Genomic DNA, 22,519 nt, shown 5'->3' on the forward strand with positions numbered 1-22,519 from the left:
TGTTTGCATTAGAGTGTCTGGACCCTTTGAATCGCGTGGACAGTTAAAATCCACGGCAAGAAGATTTCATATTAAGAGCAAAAGGTGGCCCAGCAAAGTACCAACCTGGTGGTCATAATAACTTGGCCACTTAGTATGTCTGTATCTATATAAATATATGTTTCTTATATATATGTATACCCATATGTGTCTTCATACATCCTGCCTTAATATTTCACGCAGCACGAGATACCTGGTGTGAGTGTGCCGCCGTGCAACTTTGCTAACGTCGGACATTTTTTTTGCCAAAAATGCTTTTTAGTCATAGTGCACACCGGGAAACTGTGCTGATTAATTTAATATATGACACATATGTTGTGTGTGACTGAGTCTGTATACAGATTTAGAGACTCTGTCGTACACATATATACAGGGGTGGTCTTCTGTTTGCCGGCGGTCGGGCTCCCGGCGCTCAGTATACCGGCGCCGGGAGCCCGACAGCCGGCATACCGACACTTATTTTCCCTCGTGGGGGTCCACGACCCCCATAGAGGGAGAATAAAATAGTGTGGCGCGCGTAGCGCGCCACCGTGCCCGTAGCGTGGCGAGCGCAGCGAGCCCGCAAGGGGCTCATTTGCGCTCCCCAAGCTGTCGGTAAGCCGGCGGTCGGGCTCCCGGCGCCGGGATGCTGGTCGCCGGGAGCCCGACCGCCGGCCAGCCGTAGTGAACCCATATACAGATGTTATATATCAAATTAACCAGCACAGTCTCCTCCTGCGTTCTGTTTGCATTGCATTGTGACAAAGACGAGTGTTCGACAAATAAGAAGTAAAAATTCTCTAGATGCTAGAAGATTCTCATACGACCTGGCGTGCCAAGAGTGGCTGTTTCGCATGACTTCAGCAAACATGTATGAGGGGACACACGCACACATACACACATGTATAATTTTTTTTCTTTACATTATCATACTTTCATTGTGACTTCACTTTACCCAACAGGCTTGATCAGCCATGTTCCCGTGGTTGGTGGGGCCATCCTGTGTGTGGTCCATGTAACTGTGATGCAAGCAAAGGTTTTGATACAGACTGTAACAAAACAACAGGAGAATGTCATTGTAAGGTGAGACCAGTGCAAACCGTGGACTGTCAACCATTTTTATGTTGAGAAGAGTTGTAGAAATATTAGGAAAGTGAAAATAATAAAGACAAGGTCAAAAGGTTTGAATGTAGCAGTAAATTAATTGTATGGGAGATAAATATTTCTAAAACTGTAACTGAAAGACAGTTTTAAATATATAGAAGCCGCTAAATGAGACGGATTATGGTAATATCCTGTATAATTTTATTTGGCATGATTTAGGAATATATCATGTCTATACATTTGCTTTCCTTTTGTTCCATTGTCATTTTTTTCAATTTGTGTATTCACCTTTTCTGACGTATTTCTTAGGATAATCATTACCGTCTTCCTGGAGCTGAGGTCTGTATACTGTGTGATTGCTACGCTATAGGTTCCCTAAGTCGAACATGTGAACCAAGCACAGGACAGTGCCCCTGTAAGCCAGGAGTAATTGGGCAGCATTGTGATCATTGCGACAACCCTTTTGCAGAAGTTACATTCAATGGATGTGAAGGTGCAGTTATTTTAATGAGGGTACATGATGGGGGGTTGTATCATTCACAATGGTTAGGGGAAAGTGTTAGGATTTTCATTGTCCATTTGTTTCATAGTGAACTATGACAGCTGCCCCCGAGCTATAGAAGCTGACATCTGGTGGCTAAGAACACGTTTTGGACTGCCAGCTGCAGTTTCTTGTCCAAGAGGTTCTGTGGGTAAGAATTGTTAAAATGTGTCCCAATAAATGTGTATTTTTGTAACATTAGTTATATACCACCAATATATTCAATATTTTTGTGCACGATAATAATGATGCAAATTATGGCAAATTTTAAATGTAATTAGCATTTTGTTATTTGTTAATAAAGTTTCCTTTAACACTTAGGTACTGCCGTTCGTCACTGTGATGAGCACAAAGGCTGGCTACCTCCAGACCTGTCTAATTGCACCTCCCACTCACTCATACCTCTTAAAGGATTGGTATGTACAGACTCCATATATCTTCCAATATTCTTGAAAAAAAAAAAAGACAGCAAATGATATAAACAAATATAGCGGTTAATTTTGCTATCTCTCAATTTAATGCAGCAAAGGGATGCACTCTTGGTGCTATTAAAACTGCACTGTAGATTTAAATGAGATTCTGACATTTCATGGCTTTTTCTTACGTTCTTTCCTTCAAGTAACAATTGGCATACCTTTTATAACCTCCGCCCATGTAAAACAAACAAATGTTCTCCACACAAGCAGGTACAGTTGAGTGCACCAGATTGATGACTGATCACCAAGGATACATATCAAACAAATGAAGATAAAGTAATGCAGCCTATGCAGTACAAAAAAGGCACTAGGAATGCTAGGCAGCCAGTATTGTTATGCTTTACGTCAGTGTTTCAAACATAAATTAAAATGGATAAAAATAAATAGAGTCTTTATGCTATGAGATAAGAGGATCAAAGTAAACAGTTCGCTGAAGACATACTATTTACATTGTTTATTATAAGAGGTGGGATTACACTCCTTTATAGCCAATAAGAGAAAACAAAGATCCCATTATGGTTTAATCCTTTTTATGTAGAATATTTATTGCCATGTTTTTTAGAGGTATAATAATAAAATCTATGTTTTTTAAATAAACACAAATACAAATGTAAGGAGTACCCCACAAAAATAATTTCTTCTACATCTATGCAATTTGAGTAACATGTTAGTATGTTTATTTAAGCCAATTTATTGCCAGTGGGATTGTTTTAGAGCTTGGTAGTAATCATTGCAAACACGTTTGGTCTCATTATTTTAAGCATATTATTGAGGCTGTTGCCGATATGAAGCTACGCACATCTATTCTAAAAGTATATTTGCCAAAGTGTAGTTAGAATTTAAACATAGTTTCAATGTCACACCAACATTAAACTGAAGGAAAACAGGAGAACATTCTATAAAAAAATCAGTAATACAGAAGGACTGCTTTAAAACAATAAATGTGAATTTGCCTACTCTTCACAACAAATACTTCCTGTCTATATAACCTGGACACTCGGCACTGAATTCTCTATTTGGACACTCCATGAAATTGCCGCTTCACCTGGAACTACTTGTAATTGTCCTTTCAGTTTTTCACAAACATCTGAATGCACAGCTATACCAATGTTATTGTGCCTTTATACACTTGAAAGTCCTGTTGCAATTACAATTGCTTTTTTGTCTACCCTCACGTCTTCTCACCTCTAACATAGTCTACTTTAATATTCAAATCTACACGCAGAAAATCTACACTTTTATTATTGCCGTTGTGCATACTCACCAGCACTGTACTTTCACCTGCACTTCTGCAACTCTACTGCTCTGTCTCTCTTATACAGCCACCATTATTTCTTCCTGTTTTCCTCTCACTATTTACCTCATGCACACTACAGATGGTGTAATGGTTATCATTACTGCCTCACAGCACTGAGGTCTTGGGTGTGATTCCCACCATGGTCCTAGCTGAATGGAGTTTGTATATTCTCCCCGTGCTTGCGTGGGTTTCTTCTGGGTACTCCGGTTTCCTTCCTCAATCCAAAAATATACTGGTAGGTTAATTTGCTCCCAACAAAAATGAACCCTTGTGTGAGTTTGAGTGTACTTGTGATGGGGAATATAGATTGTACGCTCTATTGGGGAAGGGACTAATGTGTATGACCGAAATATTCTCTGTAAAGCGCTGTGGAATATGTGTGCACTATATAAATAACTGGTAATAAATAAATAATATGTCATCATGCATCTTTGCTGCAGTCACACCAAACAGCCCCTCTTGACACGCCAGGTCACGTGAGAATCTTATAACGCCAGGCATCTTTTGTTGCCAAAAATGCATCTTAGTTGCAACACAATGCAACTAGGACACATGTGGAATCTCTGCTGATAAATTTGATATATAACAAATGTATATCTGTGAGTAACTGACTTTCTGAATCTGTATACGAAGTGCTATAATGTAGCAGATGCTGCTTTTTTCCAATAAAAGTATTGTTCTGCTCCGTATTAAGACTAAGTCGCACACAATATACAAGTGTCATATCAAATTAATCAGCATGGTATCCTTGTGTGTCCTAGTTGCATTGAGTTGTGACTAAGATTCATTTTTGGCAAAACCGACGCCAGGCTCACCCACGCCAGGCATCTCGCTCTGCATAGCATACTGGGGCTAGATTTATGAAGACACATCTGTATGTCCAGGTTTTCTTTAATCCATTATTTTGTTCCCACCACTATCCTTACCCCTTAGTCTCACCCAACTCCCTTTCTCTCCCCATCTTTTTTTCATTCCACCCCTCTGCTTCCCTTGCCCTCCTCTCCCTGTCATCTCACCTCTAGTCTACATCACACTAAACTTCTTTCCCTATCCACCTCTTGCACATTCCCTTCCTAGCTTAGGAGCCCGCACAATCACTACACTCTCTTTATCTCTGCCCTCCAAATTAATCTCACCTCAATGCTACATCACCCTGATAATCTCATTCATATCTCTCCTACAAGCTCTTTCCTTCTGCCCTCTGGAATGCCAGATCTGTCTGTAATAAACTGGTCCCCACCCATGACCTTTTCATCTCCAACTCCCCAAATCTCCTAACCATTAATAAAACCTGGATTTCCTCCTCTGACACCACTTCTCCTGTTGCTCTCTCCTCTAGGGTCCTCACATTCTCACCCCCCCACCCCCTTCCTGTCCAAGGGATCGCCATGTTGGTGGTGTTAGAGTCCTTCTTTTTTCTGGTTACTCCTACCAACTCATACCCTATGAGCCGTCCGTTACATTCTGTACATATGAGGTCCATACTGTATGCCTCCTTCAACCTGTTTACCTTCGAGTGTATGTCATTTACCATCCCCCTGGCTCTCCTTCCAAATTCCCCGACCATTTTGCTTTCTAGCTCCCTCACTTACTCTTTACATCTTCCCTCCAGCATCTTATTTTAGGTGATCCCATTCAATATTTCCACAGAATACTCTGACGCCAAAATCCTTAACCTTGCATCATTATTTGTTCTCTCCCAGTGGACTTCCTCACCCTCCCATGTGAGTGGGCACTCACTTAACCTGGTCTTCACTCACTGTTGGGATATTTCTGGTTCTCCAACTCCCCATTCCCCGTCTCTGACCATCACCGTTTCTCTTTTAACTTATCCCTGTTTTGTTCTCCTAAGGCTACCATCGCTAAGCATAATATTGAGGCTTCTGAGACCTTTTCTTTATCCTCTCTGTTTAACTCACTTCTCTTTCCTATTCTCTCTCTTTCCCGGCCTGTACAAGCCACTTTCCTATACAATGCCTCCCTTACTTCTGCTTTTGAATGTGTTGCTCCGGTGACCACTATTCACCCTTGCAGATCAACAGCTCAACCCTGGCATTCTTAATTCACCAGATATTTGCAAAAGTGTTCACGAATCACAGAGTGACAGTGGAGGAAATCATGCTCTAAGGCAAACTTCCTCCATTTAAAATTTATGCTGTGATCCTATAGTGCTGCCCTTTCCCTCTCTTTACAGTCGTATTTCAAAAGCCTCATCTGCTGTTCAAATCCGTGGCATCTCTTCACCACTTTAAACTCCCTCCTCTGCCCACCCCAACCTTGACTCCCCTCCTCACTCTCTGCCCTTGACTTTGCCATGTACTTCACATCCAAAATTGACTCAATGGGTGAAATTCAAATGTTTGAAAAGTCGGTTGGGTGTCTGTTTTTTCCTGTCTATTAGATAGGAAAAACAGACTCCCAACTGACTTTTCAAACATTTGAATCTCCCCCCATATGTCAGAACATCACATCCCATCAACCCCTCAGCATCCTACCCCCTCCTTTCTCTAAACATGTCTCTCCATCTACCTTACTAACTCTGACTTCTATAGCTCCTCTATCTGGAGATGAAGTTATGGCCCCCATCCAGTCCCCCCTCCACCTCCCCACTTTACCCTACCTCTCCTGCCTCGTCCTCTACATCTCTCCTTCTGCCTTTTCCCAACTTTCCCAAACTCTCCATCTCATCAGGCACTGCCCCTCTGCCTTTAAAGCATGCCCTTGTATCCCCATTCTTTAAAAAAAAACTACCCTTGATCCTAACACTCTCTCCAACTTCTGACCCATCTCTCTCCTCCCTTTTCCCTCCAAACTCCTTCAGAGTATAGTCTACAACCACCTTTCTTTCATCCCAGTCCCTGCTTGACCCATTTAGTCTAGCTTCCATCCTCTCCACTCCACTGAAACTGTCCTTAATAAAGTCAACAATGAACGACTTGCTGCCAAATCCAAGGGCCACTACTCTCTGCGCATTCTCCTTGACCTCGCTGCTGCTGCTTTTGATACTGTGGACCACCCCTCATCTTGCAAATCTTTAACTCCTTCACTGTCTTGAGTTATCCTTGACTCCTTTCTCTCCTTCAAACCATATATTCAGCACCTATCGCAGTCCTGCCTTTTCCATCTTAAAAATATTTCCAAGATAAGACCCTTTCTCACTCTGGCTGCTAATAAGACCCACATCCACTCACTGGTCATCTCCAGATTGGACTATTGTTATCTCCTCCTACTGTATCTGGCCTCCCTGACTACTGCCTCTCTCCACTCCAATCTCTACTGCACGGCTCACCCTCCTCCCAAACTTACTACATCTGTCTCCCCTCTCTTTTTCAAGACCTGCACTGGCTCCCCTTCCCCTTCAGAACCCAATTCATGCTTCTTACACTCACTAACACAGCCCTCACTCATTTCTCTCTCATTTACATATTCAGTCCCTTCACACTCCCGCCCACCTTCTTCGTTCTACAAATGCATGCCTCTGTCTTTTGATTACTTCCTCTCATTCCCACCTCCAAGATTTTGCATGTGGTGCTCCTTATCGCTGGAAATCTTTACCACTCTCTATCAGACTCTCCACCTCTCTACAAAACCTCAAACCGGCTCTGAAGACCCAAGTATTCATCAACCCCAGCTCTTTCTCATCCTAACCCACTGTTCCATGCTCATGATGAACCTATCTTCCTGCCCCTCCCCTTTAGAATGTAATTTATCATGGGCAGGGCTTTTCCTTCTCTAGCTTAGACTATAATTTTTTCCATAGTCCTTACAATAGCCTCGGTTTCTGCCACCCTGATGCTTATTTTAGTGATATGACTGCTGATGCAAAAATGTATATATACCATGAACTTGTCCTGCATTGTCTTGTACTGTAAGTTGCTGCTGAACCCTTGTTGCGCCATATAAATAAAGGATAATAATAATAACTCTGCCAAAACTCAACAGACTAGAGTTCATACTCCCAATATATCATAAAGGGCTCTTCATTGCAGTCTGATTCGTCACTTCTGCTGTTTCATATCTGGCTTGCAATATTATTTAATGAGCCAGATCTTTGAAAAATGACTTCTTCACTGTAATAAATTCAGATGAATATATTCATATGGATATAAAATAGACCTATGTTCTGTAAATAAAAAATGGACACCATATAAAAGGGGGCTATTTCAAAGATTTCATTCATACCAAATGGGGCGAAGATATTTAAGGTAAACACCCAATACATTTATTTGTTAGATAGTCTGTTGTCCAAATCTCACATCTCCTTCTCCTTCATATTTATTTGTTCTGTAGCCTTATATCTTAATAAAGTACAACCAAAATTATGATTTTGTAAAAAAGTGTCTTGAAACATTGTGCATTGCTTCTTTATTTTTTATATTGTATGTATGTTTTAATAGTCTAAATTTTAATTGTGTTTTTGTTTTTCCAATATACAATATCCCACAAGGGCATTGCAACAAAAAATAACATTGGTGGTTACACAGTTCATCATAGTTTTTATTTAAAATTCATAAGAACCATGTGAATTAGAAAACACTCATTTGCAAAGAACTTGTTCAATGCCAAAAGGCTGAAACATAATTATATGAAAGGGGAACTCTGGTGGTAGAGACGTTAATTACAAGGAAAGGGTATGAGCACTTGTGGTGGTAAATTAATTACAGAGGAGCCGGGGATAATGCACTATGGGCCTAATTCAGCGTGGATCGCTATTCAGAAAAATCATAAATTGAGCAATTGTTGAACGACTGCGCATGCGTAGCATTTGCATTGCGCACGCACGAGGGGTAAAAGCGACACAGAAAATGCGTACAGATTGTAATTGCAATGTAGCCGCTATTTTACTGACAGGAAGTCAGCGTTTCTGGGAGGAAACCTGACGTTTTCTGGGTGTGTCAGAAAAAAACTTCAGACCACTTCTAGGCCATCTCAGTCGCAGATTAGTTGCAGCCTCAGACCTACATACTGTACATCTGCTCAGATGGCAAAAAATCTTTGATGTTCCAGAAATTGCGTATGCATCTGTGTATGGATAGCAATCTGCGATGTATTTGCAAACTTGCATGGGGTGTTTTTTCTTCCTGTCGGGGTGGCGCCTTTCTACTCACAGACAACTGCAATTTCTCAGAATAACGATCCATGCTGAGTTAGGCCATATGATATTTAAGTATATTGTATGGCCAAAGTCAGAAGTAGTATAAAGTGGACTATATCAGGATAATATCAACGTAAGTTAGGTCTCTGACATTAGTTGCAGTGAACGGAGAGAGAATGACTTTCACTCAATGGGAAATATAAAGTTTACATTAAAAATAAAAATAAATATTTGAAAGACAAAAATATAAACTACCTGATGTAAATAGGGTGAGCTCCAAAAAAAGAGAATTGTTAGTTATTAAACAGCCTAGGTTCTTTTTAGTTGGAAATTGGCTGTGCTGACACTTCTTAAGATTCATTAATTTCCTTCCTTTTTTCTTTTCTTTCTTTCATCAGTTGGACACACTGAGGCAGAATATGTCATTGCTGAGTTCCACAGTTGCACAAAAGGGTGCACAAGATCTGCTAAATGCTACAAAAAGTACAGACCCTTACATGAACAGTGATGTGCATATATCATACCAACTTCTCAGTACCATTCTGCAAAAGCAGAGCCAGGAAAGTGGCTTCAACCTTGCAGCAACACAGGATGTGCACTTCACAGAGGTGACAGGTTTTTAAAAAAAATCTATTATTCCATGTGCAAAAATCACTTTTTTTGTATATATATATATATATCAGCAAAAAATAAGAAAAACTGCACACATTTCATGTATTCCGTTGGGGTGCTGAAATTCCATAAACATAATATGCATTTGCTTCCACTGCTCTGAAACAAGTCTCTCCGCTAGTGATGAAATCAGCACACCACCAGTATAAATAGCCATAAAGTGCATATATTGCAAAATTGAAAATAGTAGCAGCATATGTCATAGAATATTAAATATTCTGGCTGGAATTAGCATGCATCTCATATAGGCCCTCATTCCGAGTTGTTCGCTCGGTATTTTTCATCGCATCGCAGTGAAAATCCGCTTAGTACGCATGCGCAATGTTCGCACTGCGACTGCGCCAAGTAACTTTACTATGAAGAAAGTAATTTTACTCACGGCTTTTTCATCGCTCCGGCGATCGTAATGTGATTGACAGGAAATGGGTGTTACTGGGCGGAAACACGGCGTTTCAGGGGCGTGTGGCTGAAAACGCTACCGTTTCCGGAAAAAACGCAGGAGTGGCCGGGGAAACGGTGGGAGTGCCTGGGCGAACGCTGGGTGTGTTTGTGACGTCAACCAGGAACGACAAGCACTGAAATGATCGCACAGGCAGAGTAAGTCTGAAGCTACTCTGAAACTGCTAAGTAGTTAGTAATCGCAATATTGCGAATACATCGGTCGCAATTTTAAGAAGCTAAGATTCACTCCCAGTAGGCGGCGGCTTAGCGTGTGTAACTCTGCTAAATTCGCCTTGCGACCGATCAACTCGGAATGAGGGCCATAGTACGTTACATGTCCCTGCAGTTAAACGGCACATGATCCGTTTAACTGCAGGGACATGTATCGTACTATATAAGATGCATGCTAATCCCAGCCGGAATATTTAATGTTTTATGACATATGCTGCTGCTGTTTAAAATTTTGGAATATATGCACTTTACGATTGTTTATACTGGTGGTGTGCTGATTTCTTCACCAGCTGAGAGACTTGTTTCAGAGCAGTGGAAGCAAATGAGTGGGTATGTGTGTATATATATATATATATATATATATATATATATATATGCCATTGACAAATAAAGCTGCCCAGTACTTACCATTGCAACATGGTTTGGTGCGCAAAGTTACTTACTTTTTTTTCTGCATTGCTGCTAACTCAGAATCAGCTATATTTTGCACACTATGTTGTATAGTTACGTTAACAATTGTGGATACACCACTCGCCTTGTACAGATGAGTATTTCACTTTACTGTATAATCCAAATGATTCGCACAATACAAACATATTGGAGCAGATACAAGGGGTGAGCACTAAGTTTCTGAATGCACAGAAAGTATTATATTTACAAACAAAGTGAATCAATAACAGACTTACCACTAGGCAACACAAGTGGCCGCATAGGGCCTGGCATGTCCCAGTGGGCCCGCCGACAGGGCTGTATAATAAAGGGCATTTTTGCTTGCGCTGGGCTTGTTGAATGTTTGCGGGCCCCGTCACGCTATTGGCGCATCGACTAGACAACTGCCGGGTGCCAACTCCAGCACACGCCGCTATGTCTTCTCTCCTGCACTGAGAGTTCTACCAGGTCTGGTTGTGAAACTTTAATCCTGCTACAGTATGTACACTTTTACACTGCAGCAAGTTCCTGTGGGATATATGATTCCTGAGCAATTCTGTCCATGGGAAGTGTGTGGGAATTGGGGACTCACTTGGCAATGGGTTATGGTTCTTGCAAATAGTTATGTCAGCAGGGGGAAGGGATGTCGGCTGGGGGTGGGCTGTATTCTCACTGTGACTGGACTCACACAGTGTGTGTGTGTGTGTGTGTGTGTGTGTGTGTGTGTGTGTGTTTGTGTGTGTTGCTATGGGGCAGTGTTTGTTTTGCTATGGGGGCAGTGCGTGTAAGTCTTTGGGATGGTGTGTGTGTGCAGCCATGGGGACAGTGTGTGTGTGTGTGTGTGTGTGTGTGTGTGGCTCTGGGAGCACTGTGTGAGTGTGTGTCACTTGACTATGGTTTATGGTTGTTGTACATAGTTATACGACTTTGTTGCGCGGGGGATGCTCTCAATCTGACTAGACTAGACTCGCACAGTGTGTGCGGCTATTGGGAAGTATGTGTGTGAGACTATGGAGAAGTGTGTATGTGCGGGGATGGGGGCAGTGTGTGTGTTTGTGGCTATGGGGGCATTGTATGTGTCTGTGTGTGTGCGGTTATGAGAACAGTGTGTGCGCATCTATGGAGGCATTATGTATGTTTGTGTGTGCAGCTATGGGGGCAATGTGTGTGTGTGAAAATTGCTTGCAGCTGCGGGTCCCAAACTGATATCTTACTCAGGGCCCTAAAAGGTCTAAATCCGCCTCTGAAGTGAACATTACATTATTTCAAGTATTCTCCCGAGGAGTCTATGAAAAGTTGCATGCATTCAAGCCACTTGGTGAAGCAGCTGGACCAGTCCGAAGCAGTTATGTCTTCTGCATGCTAGATGAAGGTCCTCCCTGCAGCTTCTGGTGACTCAAAAAGAATCACACACATCTTGCGCTTGGTTTGATGGAACACTAAGAAGTTGCAGGAGGCCAGGTCTGGACTGTACAGCTGATGTCCAAGCTCGTGGATGCAGTTATGGGTCAGAAAATCCATCACTTGTGGGCAGGTGCTTTGTCATGCTGGAAAAGGACACCACAAGCGCAGGGAGTGGACGGTGCCTGAAATAGCTTCCAGCACTTGCGGTAGACTTGGTTGGCATACCAGTCCCCAGTGACAGTGCTCTGCTGCATGAGTGGTACGGTAGTCTTTGCCACAAAAACAACCACCATCTGCTTGGCAACTCTGTGCTCACGTCAGAACTTCTGTGGTGGCGCACATCCAACTGAGGTCCACTGAGCTGACTGTTGTTTGGTCTCGGGGGTCGAAACTGTAGATCCAGGATTCATCACCTATGGTTAAATCCCAGACAGAGTTTGAGCAACCGCCATCAAACCTGGCCAGCCTCCTTATCTCAAGTCGGCTGATGGGGTACCCCTTGTGAAAAAACTTTGCTCAGGCAATGTTTTTCGTGGAGTATGCTTCTCCTTCTATAACTGGGCCACGGTCACCCTGGTGTTCACCCCAAATATGGCCCGCATGGCACCAACATTGTTCTCGGTGATGGCGGCCACAGGGCAGCTGCAGCACCCCTTGCCTTTCAGGGACCATCTCCTACGCCAAAATTATGCAGACCACTCAAACAGTGGTTCAGGACAGTGTTTCCTCCCAAAAGCAGCTAGCAGTCTGTCAAAACTCTCCTGCTTTCTCAGACCAGTCTTGTAGTCATAGAAAATCATGGCTCTCCAGTGGCCTCTGTTGAGCTCCATAACAAGTTTGTGAAGGAAGTGCCCTCCCTGCAGTGCACATGGTTTTGCCCAACTGCTAACAAATTTGCTGCTGCAATCAGGTCTGAATTACCCCCTGGGTTGGCTAATTCCAACAAGGTGTCTTCTTTGGTTACGGAAGATTCTATGTGGGTAATTCAGAGTTGATTGCAGCAGCAAATATGTTAGCAGTTGGGTCAAATCCATGTGTACTACAGGAGAGAGCAGATATAACATTTGCAGAGAGAGTTAGATTTGGGTGGGTTATTTTGTTTCTGTGCAGGGTAAACACTGGCTGCTTTATTTTTACACTGCAATTTAAATTTCAGTTTGAACACACTCCACCCAAATCTAACTCTCTCTTCACATGTTATATCTGCCCCCCCCCCCCTGTAGTGCACATGGTTTTGCCCAACTGCTAACAAATTTGCTGCTGCAATCAACTCTGAATTAGGCCCTATGTCTCTAACTGATGTGGAGGCTTTGGTTCGAGCAGTCAGGTTGGTACTTCAGATTGAAGACTCTGATCCAGCTCCTAAGGATAAGTCTCCGTTGTTTAAACGGCAGAAAAAAAAGAGTCAACACAGTTTCCTTCCTCCGCTCAGTTAGAAGATCTCTTAGAGGTTGCGTGGGCTGAGCCCACTAAACGTTTTCATGCACCGAAGCGCATGGCTACCTTTTTTACTCACTGCCTCATAAAGAGCGTGCAAAGTGAGAATCTCCTCCTCCAGTGGACACCCATGTAGCCAGATTGATACGGTCTTCCGTCTTTCCTATTCCGGACACGTCTTCCCTAAAGGATCTTATGGATCGGAAGTTGGAAGCTTTCCTAAGAGTGGCCTTTTCACATGTGGGGGCGGTTACTTGTCCTGCCCTGGCCTCAGCCTGGGTTGCCAAGGCCATGGAGAGCTGGGCAGAACTATTGGAACAGGGACTTTCCTCTTTCACTAGTAGATGGGAATTGTTCGCCCACGTGCTCAATATTAAACAAGCTAGTACCTATTTGGGAGAAGCAGCAAGTATCGCTCTAGACGGGCGCTCTTGCTCAGATCATGGCGTGCGGATGCCATCTCGAAGCAGGCTCTGGAGGCTCTTCCCTTTTCTGGAGATACTGTCTTTGGGCAGGGTGTGGACAAGATTATCACGACTTTAGCGGAGGCCAAGACCGCCTTCTTACCCTCAGCAGCTCCGTCCAAGGCCAGAACTACCTTTTTGTTCCTTTCGCCCGCAGGGCAGAGCAAAAGGTCAGGCTTCCTCGAGGTACCAGGCCCCATCCAATGGAGCCAAGCCCCGCGCTAAACAGCCATGGCCAACCAGACGACCAGCTCCCAAGCAGACTGAGAAGCCTGCCGAGTGACGGGGCGGGCCTCCCCCCTTGGAGGCCGACTTCTGCGGTTTGCCCCGTTATGGCTGGAGACCACGTCAGACACTTGGGTCAGGGACATTGTTTTTCAGGGGTATGCAATATCCTTTCGGAAGCGTTCTCGGCTCAGGTTCTTCTCCACAGGTCTACAGCAGATCCGGGAAAAGCAGAAGCTCTACGGGAATCGGTTCGTTCCCTTCTGGCCTCCAGTGTAATTATCCCAGTTCCTCAGACCCAGTGAGGACCCAGTGAGGACGGGGGTTTTATTCAACACTGTTTTCCTATCAATTTAAAATCGTTGAACAGGGCTCTGCGAATTCCCAAGTTCCGCATGTAGTCCCTCCGTACGATTATCCTTGCCTTGGAGCCGGGGGGACTTTCTGGCATCCCTGGACATTCAGGATGCCTATTTACATATTCTGATTCAGGCCAGCCATCAACGGTTCCTCAGGTTTGCCATTCAACGGGACCATTACCAATTTCAGGTGTTGCCATTCGGGTTGTCAACGGCACCTCGTGTTTTTACGAAAGTCATGGTGGTCATGGCAGCCAGACTACGTCGCAGAGGTGTATGGATCCTTCCTTATTTGGATGACCTTCTCCTCATGGCCCAGTCCCAGGAAGTCCTACTTCAACATATTCAGCTTACGGTGGATCTTCTACAATCTCACGGCAAGAAGATAAATTGGCGCAAATCATCCTTAGTGCCTTCGCAGGAGATGTTACATTTGGGAGCCCTGCTCTATTTGCGGCTCTAACGCATCTTCCTTCCAGGGGACAAGATTCGAGCTCTTCAATCCAAGATTCAACGTTTTCTTCTTCATCGCAGGGTGTACATGCAGGCATGTATGCGCTTTTTGTGGTCCATGGTGTCCACTTTCGACATGGTGGAGTACGCGCAGTTTCATTTGCGACCTCTTCAGTTGGAAGTGCTGACTAAATGGAATGGCGACCACCTACACATTGCCAGACAGTCCATTGTCCTGTACAGAGAGGTGCGGTATTCCCTTTTCGTGGTGGCTTCTTCGGTACAACCTGGATCAGGGGCGCCCCTTTTGGATACAAGATTGGATCCTGCTCACCACGGATGCCAGCCTGCGAGGATGGGTTGCAGTCTCCGGCCAGCATACATGCCAGGGACGTTGGACTACCCAGGAATGCAGGCTTCCCACCAATGTCCTGGAGCTCAGGGCCAAGTACAGAGCCCTTCGAGCGGATAACCTTCAGGGTCGACCAGTTGCTTACATAAATCGTCAGGACGACACCTGCAGTCGCGGAGCCATGCGTGAAGCAATGCACATCTTCTATTGGGCGGAGCGGCATCTTACCGCGCTGTCGGCAATATTCATACTAGGAGTCCTTAACTGGTAAGCGGACTTCCTAAGTCATCAGGACGTGCATTCCAGAGAATGGGCCCTTCATCCGGAGGTCTTTCAGTTGCTGGTTCGTCTTTGGGGGCTTCCAGACATCGACATGATGGCGTCTCGGCACAATCACCAAGTTCCAAGGTTTTACGCTCGAACAAGAGATCCAGCAGCCTTCTTGGTGGATGCCTTGACAGTTCCATGGAGTTTCCACTGGTATAAGTCTTTCCAGAGCCGGTCCTAACCAATATGATGCCCTAGGCAAGATTTTGGTTGGTGCCCCCTAGCACCACCGCTGGTTCCGCCTCTGACCTTGCACCTCTTTCCCAGCACTATCACCCCTCACCCATAGCAGTCCTTATTTTGGGGTTCACTACGGCTGGCCGGCGGTCGGGCTCCCGGCGACCAGCATACCGGCGCCGGGAGGCCGACCGCCGGCTTACCGACAGTGTGGCGAGCGCAAATGAGCCCCTTGCGGGCTCGCCACGCTACGGGCACGGTGGCGCGCTATGCGCGCCACACTATTTTATTCTCCCTCTATGGGGGTCGTGGACCCCCTCGAGGGAAAATAAGTGTCGGTATGCCGGCTGTCGGGCTCCCGGCGCCGGTATACTGAGCACCGGGAGCCCGACCGCCGGCATACAGAAGACCACCCCTTATTTTGGTGTTTGTATCCCCTAAAATGACACACATACAGTAGTACCATGTTACACATATGTTGCAAATTATTAATGCATTTTTATATGACACACATAATACGCCTTACACATATTCCAAACACTACTGCACAACCAACCCACTCACATGCACACAGCACTCACACTGCCACTAACATTGTGACCTCTGCCTATGCTTGAATACAGATGTGTCCTCATACATCTTGCCTCAATGCTAACGTCGGGCACCTTTTTTTTTATGAAAATCCATCTTATTTGCATTGCTATGTGGCTAGGATGCACAAGCTGCTTCTGCTGATTAAAATGATATGCAGCATGCCTGTATACTGTGTGCGACTGTGGCTGTATCCGCATATGAAATGCTACACACAGAATATAGGCATGTCGCATATCATTTTAATCAGCAGAAGCTGCTGATGCCCCTAGGCATATCAAATGCCCTAGGCAATTGCCTAGTTTGCCTATGCCTATGGCCGGCTCTGAGTCTTTCCTCTGACCTCGATGCTCCTGTGGGTATTCGCAAATTCAAGCTAGAGGGGGGTACGATGATTCTCATTGCCCTAGACTGGCCGCGTCACGGTTGGTACATGGATCTACACAATCTCTCCATCGACTCTCCTCTCCGTCTTCCTCGGCGGCTGGATCTTCTGTCCCAGCTCCTGTATCTGCATCCTGATCTTGACAGATTGGCTTTGACGGCGTGGCTGTTGAGACATCTGTCCTGAGAAAGAAAGGCTTTTCTCAGAAGGTTATCTCTCCATGCTTCGGGCCAGGAAACCATCTTGATCCCAAGTTTATCACCGAATCTGGAAGGCATTCTTTGCTTGGTGTTCACAGCGGCAGTTTAGTCCATGGTCTTTCCGTCTTTCACGGCTTTTGGCATTTCTCCAGTCTGGGCTTGATCTGGTCCCTAGCCTTTTCTCAGTTAAGGTCTAGGTTTCTGCTCTTACTGTCCTCTTCCGACGTTGGCTGGCTCACTTGCCGTACGTTAGGACCTTTTTGCAGTGTGTGCTGCATCTACACCCTCCACTTGTGCCTCCGGTTTCTTAGTGGGACTTATCGCTGGTTCTTTAGATTCTTCAGTCGGCGCTGTTTGAACTGTTGGACAAGGTCGAGCTTAAATGGCTTACGTGGAAAACGGTATTTCTTTTGCCCATTTTGTCTGCTCAACGTGTTTCTGACCTCAGCGCCTTATCATGGAGCTCTCCTTTTCTGGTTTTCCATTCGGATCTTGTGGTCCTGCGGACTCGGTTATGTCACTTGCCTAAGGTAGTTTCCCGTTTCCACATTAATCAGGAAACTGTGGTTCCAACTTTTTCTGCCTCCTCGGCTTCGGAGGCTACCCTAGATGTGGTGCATGCTCTCCAGATTTATGTAGACCCGACTAAGGACCTCCGCAGGTCGGACTCTTTGTTCATCCTCTATGACTCTTAGAAGCGGGGATTGCCTGCTACGGAACAGTTTATAGCTTGATGGCTCCGTTTGACTGTCCAGCATGCCTATACGGCGGTTAGTCTTCCGATCCCTGCGGAAGTTACATTCCACTCGTTCTGTTGGTCCTTCTTGGGCTGCTAGCCGGGGAGCCTCGGCTGAACGGCTCTGCAAGGCAGCTACGTGGTCTACTGCTGCCACTTTTGTCAGGTTTTATGCCTTTGACACTTTTGTGTCCCTTTGTGTTCTTGGCACAATCCAGGAACGTTCCCACCACTGAGTGGACAGCTTTTGAATGTCCCAGCGTCTCTCCTTGTGCCCCCTAGTGGGCGAAGAAGAAAATAAGATTTATGTTCTTACCTGGGTAAATCTTTTTTTTCGAGTCCATAGGGGGGCACAGGATGCCCTCCCTTCACGCACCTGTCTTGCTAAGCATTGTTACTATGTTAGTGGGTGTGTACAGTTGATGGCCGTGTGTAGCTCTGTCCGAACCCGGAAGTTGGAAGACGCAATCTGCACGAGCGTCCCCTGGTCTCCACTAGCCGGTGCTTAACGTACTCCCAGTGTATGCAGATACAGCCCTACTCTCCCCCATACAGTGCTGGGACACAAAGCCGTACGGAGAAACACGGAGGCATCTTCCAGACGATTTGATCTCCTACATGAATAGTGAATACCAACTGAAGATGCCGTCTGCCTTAGAGGATACAGTTCTTCAGAGGTTCCACATTGTGATCAACCATCATATAGATTCGAAACGCATTGGGATAAGAAGAAGCAGACACAAAGGACGCCAGCACCGCCGCCGCCAGCACTCGAACTACCGGAAGTGAAGATCCGAACTTCCGGTTACGGCGGATCGGACAGCCACAGCACGGCAAGTGGAAAAGGGACTCGGGTAGCAGCTACAGCCTAAACACAGGAGAGGCTAGCTTACCCAGTTAAAGTAACACCACCACCAATAACATCAGCATTACCGGATGTTACTCCCGGTCACGGCCACATCAAAGAAGAAGAAACAGGGTAAGTTAGGGATAGCTCATTTAAAAGACTGTTCTTTTCTCCCTGCTGAAAAGTGTCTTAAAGCTCCAACAAAATATCAACAGAGGAGCTGTAAACATTGCAATCCCCCCTCCCCCTTTCCCCTATTATTATTATTATTATTATTTTACTTTTCTTTATCCTTTTTGTCTTTATCTTTTCCTTTTTTCTTTTCTTTTTCTTTTATTATCATTTTAAATTGTATTTATTTTTCTTGTTTATTTATTATTATTATTATTATTATTATTTTACCTTATCATTTATTCCTATTATTATTATTTTTCTACACATTTGCACAGAACACCATTCATTAGCATACATAGCACTCGGCTCAAATCTCCAATATTGTACATTTCAAAATAACCTGAGCAGCTTTTTTCACAGCGCAGCAAACTATACAAATTTTCCTTTCTGAGGGAGCAGTGCCTTACTTCACCTCTGCTGTGCAACTTCAAGACTTGAAAGACACATAGGGGGTAATTCTGAGTTGATCGCAGCAGCAAGTTTGTTATCAGTTGGGCAAAACCATGTGCACTGCAGGGGGGGCAGATATAACGTGCAGAGAGAGTTAGATTTGGGTGGGTTATTTTGTTTCTGTGCAGGGTAAATACTGGCTGCTTTATTTTTACACGCAATTTAGATTTCAGTTTGAACACACCCCACCCAAATCTATCTCTCTCTGCACATGTTATATCTGCCCCCCCCCCCCCCTGGAGTGCACATGGCTTTGGCCAACTGCTAACAAATTTGCAGCTGCGATCAACTGAGAATTAGTCCCATAGTGTGTAGAAGTTGACAAACTGCATACAAAACCACACTTTAGTAGTGCTCTCCCTTTAGGCAGGATGTTTCAAAGCCTAAAATGCATCAAAACTTCTGAAATCTGCTGTTTACCACAATACAGAAGTGTTATAAAGGTCCACAGCTGTGAGCCCATGGAACAGCAATTCGCATAGTGTAACTTTCTGATCTATGGGCCTTAGTCAGAGATGGACGCTGATCCTGCCTCCCGCAGCATGATCTGCGTCCATCTACTCACATGCTGGGGGCCGCCCAGCACAGGGTAAGGCCGTCCAGCATGTGTGTGGCACCACCTTGCGATGTGGACGCATCGATTTGAGGTTGACCCCTGCCAGCGTCATCTTTTCTCTATGAGCAGCTGCGTGTGATGTCATGCAGCCAACCCCAAAAACAGTCCGGACACATCTGCATTGTATGGAGCGTGCCCAGTTAACGCTACTGTGCTGCTCCACCGATATCCACGGCTGTCAATCACTATGTGATCTCATCCTTTCACGAAGCGATGCATGGTGACAAGTTGCGCACGCACACTGACAAACCAGATGTATGCAGCCGCTGCATACAGACAGGGGGCTTCTTCCATCTCTGAATCAGCCCCTGTGTATTGATGGCATACCCTATTGAAGCATATGGGCTTCTTTACACAAAAACCTTCTTGCAAATCGATACCAAGCCATGGCTTGCGCATAAATCCAAAGTAACTTTTTGGCCAGGACATCTCTGTATTGGAAGCTTACTGGTGTTCAAAAATGCTGGTGTACATGCAGATAGAAGCAGGATGTATTGCAATCAAATTGTTATATATTATATATCCCGCTTTAAGTGTGATAAAGTGATGGGACCTAATTCAGACCTGATCGCAAAAGCAAAATCTTTTTCTAATGGGCAAAACCATGTGCACTGCAGGGGGGGGGCAGATATAACATTTGCAGAGAGAGTTAGATTTGGGTGGGTTATATTGTTTCTGTGCAGGGTAAATACTGACGGCTTTATTTTTACACTGCAATTTCGTTTTCAGTTTGAGGACACCCCACCCAAATCTAACTCTCTCTGCACATGTTATATTTGCCTTCCCTGCACTGCACATGGGGGGTAATTCCAAGCTGATCGCAGCAGGAATTTTGTTAGCAGTTGGGCAAAACCATGTGCACTGCAGGGGAGGCAGATATAACATGTGCAGAGAGAGTTAGATTTGGGTGTGGTGAGTTAAATCTGCAATCTAAATTGCAGTGTAAAAATAAAGCAGCCAGTATTTACCCTGCACAGAAACAAAATAACCCACCCAAATCTAACCCTCTCTGCAAATGTTATATCTGCCCCCCCTGCAGTGCACATGGTTTTGCCCAACTGCTACAAAATTTCCTGCTGCGATCAACTTGGAATTACCCCCATGGTTTTGCTCATTAGAGAAAAAGTTTGCTGTTGCGATCAGGTCTGAATTAGGCCCATAGATTGGTTGTTCTTTGCTAAGAACTGGATTTGCTGTTGTATGGTAAACTATAGCTTATACCAAGGTATATAGTAATAATATATTTATTCTTTTGTAACTTCGCTATAGGTCTCATTATTATGCTTAATTCTAGATTATTGCTGCTGACTGTTATAAAATAACATTTGTTCTTCATAATTAATGTTTTTATTCTCTTAGAATGTGGTGAAAATTGGAAGTTATCTTCTGGATCTTGACACCAAAGAACACTGGGACAAAATCCAGGTTTCCGAGGCTGGTACTGCCCTCCTGCTGAAACATTATGAAACCTATGTTGGTAACCTGGCTCGGAACATGAAGTACACCTATCTAAACCCCTTTGCTATCAACACACCTAACATTGGTAAACACTTGGTGCATAAATACATATTGCCAAATTTATGCACTTTCTCTTTTCCAATATATCTTATTTTCCCTAAATTCAAAGAATAAATAGAATTTTATAGATTTTTCTACTCTTACAATATAATATTTCTAAAATAGATAACATTCATGTTTTCCCTTTAAGAATGGTATTTCCTAGCTTTGTGGAAGATGTATTGTTTCATTAAAAAATGTGTATGCTTTGTACTTTTTTGTTATTCTTTCCAGTTAAATTATCTGATTTGTGCAAGCCCAAATGTTAATTTTGTGTATAGATATCATATGTGTGAAAGTATTAAGTTCCTATTGGTCTAGAAACAATTTTTGGATGTGTTTAGTTTTCATTTGAATTCCTGTTTTTTATTGAGCAGATGGTGGGTTATGTTTTTCTCCAGGATGGCAGGACACTGGGAAAAAAAAATAATAATCGGTGGCTCATGTTCCTTATCACCACCGATTTCTTCTTCTCCTCCTCAGTTTTTTTCCAGTGCCCTGCTTGTGAGGTGGGCATAAATATGTGTTTATTTCTTAATTTTGGCTAGTGTGTGACAGCCTCAAGTTGTCCCCTGGAATGTGGCATCTCTGATTTTAAGGAGTTTATGCTTAAACAGAGGAAACAATAAATCTGGTATTTATAATCCTACCTGTAAACATTTTCAGTGTATGTACTGTATTTTCTTACATAACCTGTCCTTAGGCTAATTAACGTACTTGTTTCTCTTTGTAACAGTTGTCTCAGTGGCACAGTTGGATAAGGCAAACTTTGCTGGAGCAGTGTTGCCACGATATGATACCCTACGTGGCGTAAAACCAAATGATCAAGAGACTGCAGTGATACTTCCAATACCCAGTTTCATGTCCCACAATGTGAATGGTAAAATGGAAGTTTTGAATGGACATTTTTGGCAAACTGTGCATGTCCCATGACTGCATTGTGCATGTGTCAAGGCTCCGCTGCAATCCCGCTCTCAATCAGGATTTATTTGCATTGACAGGAAGGGACTGTTTGGGGGAGGTAACGGGGAGTGGTTGCATAAACGCAGGTGTGTCATGAACGTTTTTGGGGCATGTACCTGACGTTAACTGTGAGCTCTTACATACAGAAACATGGTGCGTGCTTCGCTACTGCCGTGTCAAGGTTGCGTATTGATAGGTCTACCCTGAAGCTTGATGCTCCTTGTTCTTGCGTACAGTCTGCAAATGTGTACGCAATTACGAATGAGTTGTGATAGTTCCGTCAGGGTCTCTTTTACATTTCTGGCTGGCAGCTTCGCTTGCGGATATCAGCAGTTGTGAAGCTGAAAAAAATCGCACTTGCAATTGCATTTGCATTCATCACTGAATCAGGCCCAATGTTAAAATCTGAAACCTCCTGGCAGTTTTCATTTTGTGTTTAGTGGGTCATTGAAGAGGACATATTCTAAGGAAGCCACATAGTACACTGATTTTTGTCAT

General features: G+C 44.2%; 1 protein-coding gene across 2 annotated transcripts in view; it reads left to right on the forward strand.

Moving 5' to 3' along the window:
- LOC135041525 (cadherin EGF LAG seven-pass G-type receptor 2-like) overlaps positions 1-22,519 on the forward strand; it is a 407,444-nt gene that overhangs the window by 246,444 nt on the left and 138,481 nt on the right. For both annotated transcript variants that reach the window (XM_063954943.1, XM_063954944.1), the window contains exons 15-21: positions 981-1,101; positions 1,432-1,615; positions 1,713-1,814; positions 1,985-2,079; positions 8,930-9,139; positions 20,861-21,044; positions 21,795-21,938. In XM_063954943.1, the coding sequence (XP_063811013.1) occupies positions 981-1,101; positions 1,432-1,615; positions 1,713-1,814; positions 1,985-2,079; positions 8,930-9,139; positions 20,861-21,044; positions 21,795-21,938 (1,040 nt within the window). The remainder of the gene's footprint in view (positions 1-980; positions 1,102-1,431; positions 1,616-1,712; positions 1,815-1,984; positions 2,080-8,929; positions 9,140-20,860; positions 21,045-21,794; positions 21,939-22,519) is intronic.

The sequence above is a fragment of the Pseudophryne corroboree genome, chromosome 2 (assembly GCF_028390025.1).
Source record: "Pseudophryne corroboree isolate aPseCor3 chromosome 2, aPseCor3.hap2, whole genome shotgun sequence".
Classification (NCBI taxonomy): domain Eukaryota; kingdom Metazoa; phylum Chordata; class Amphibia; order Anura; family Myobatrachidae; genus Pseudophryne; species Pseudophryne corroboree.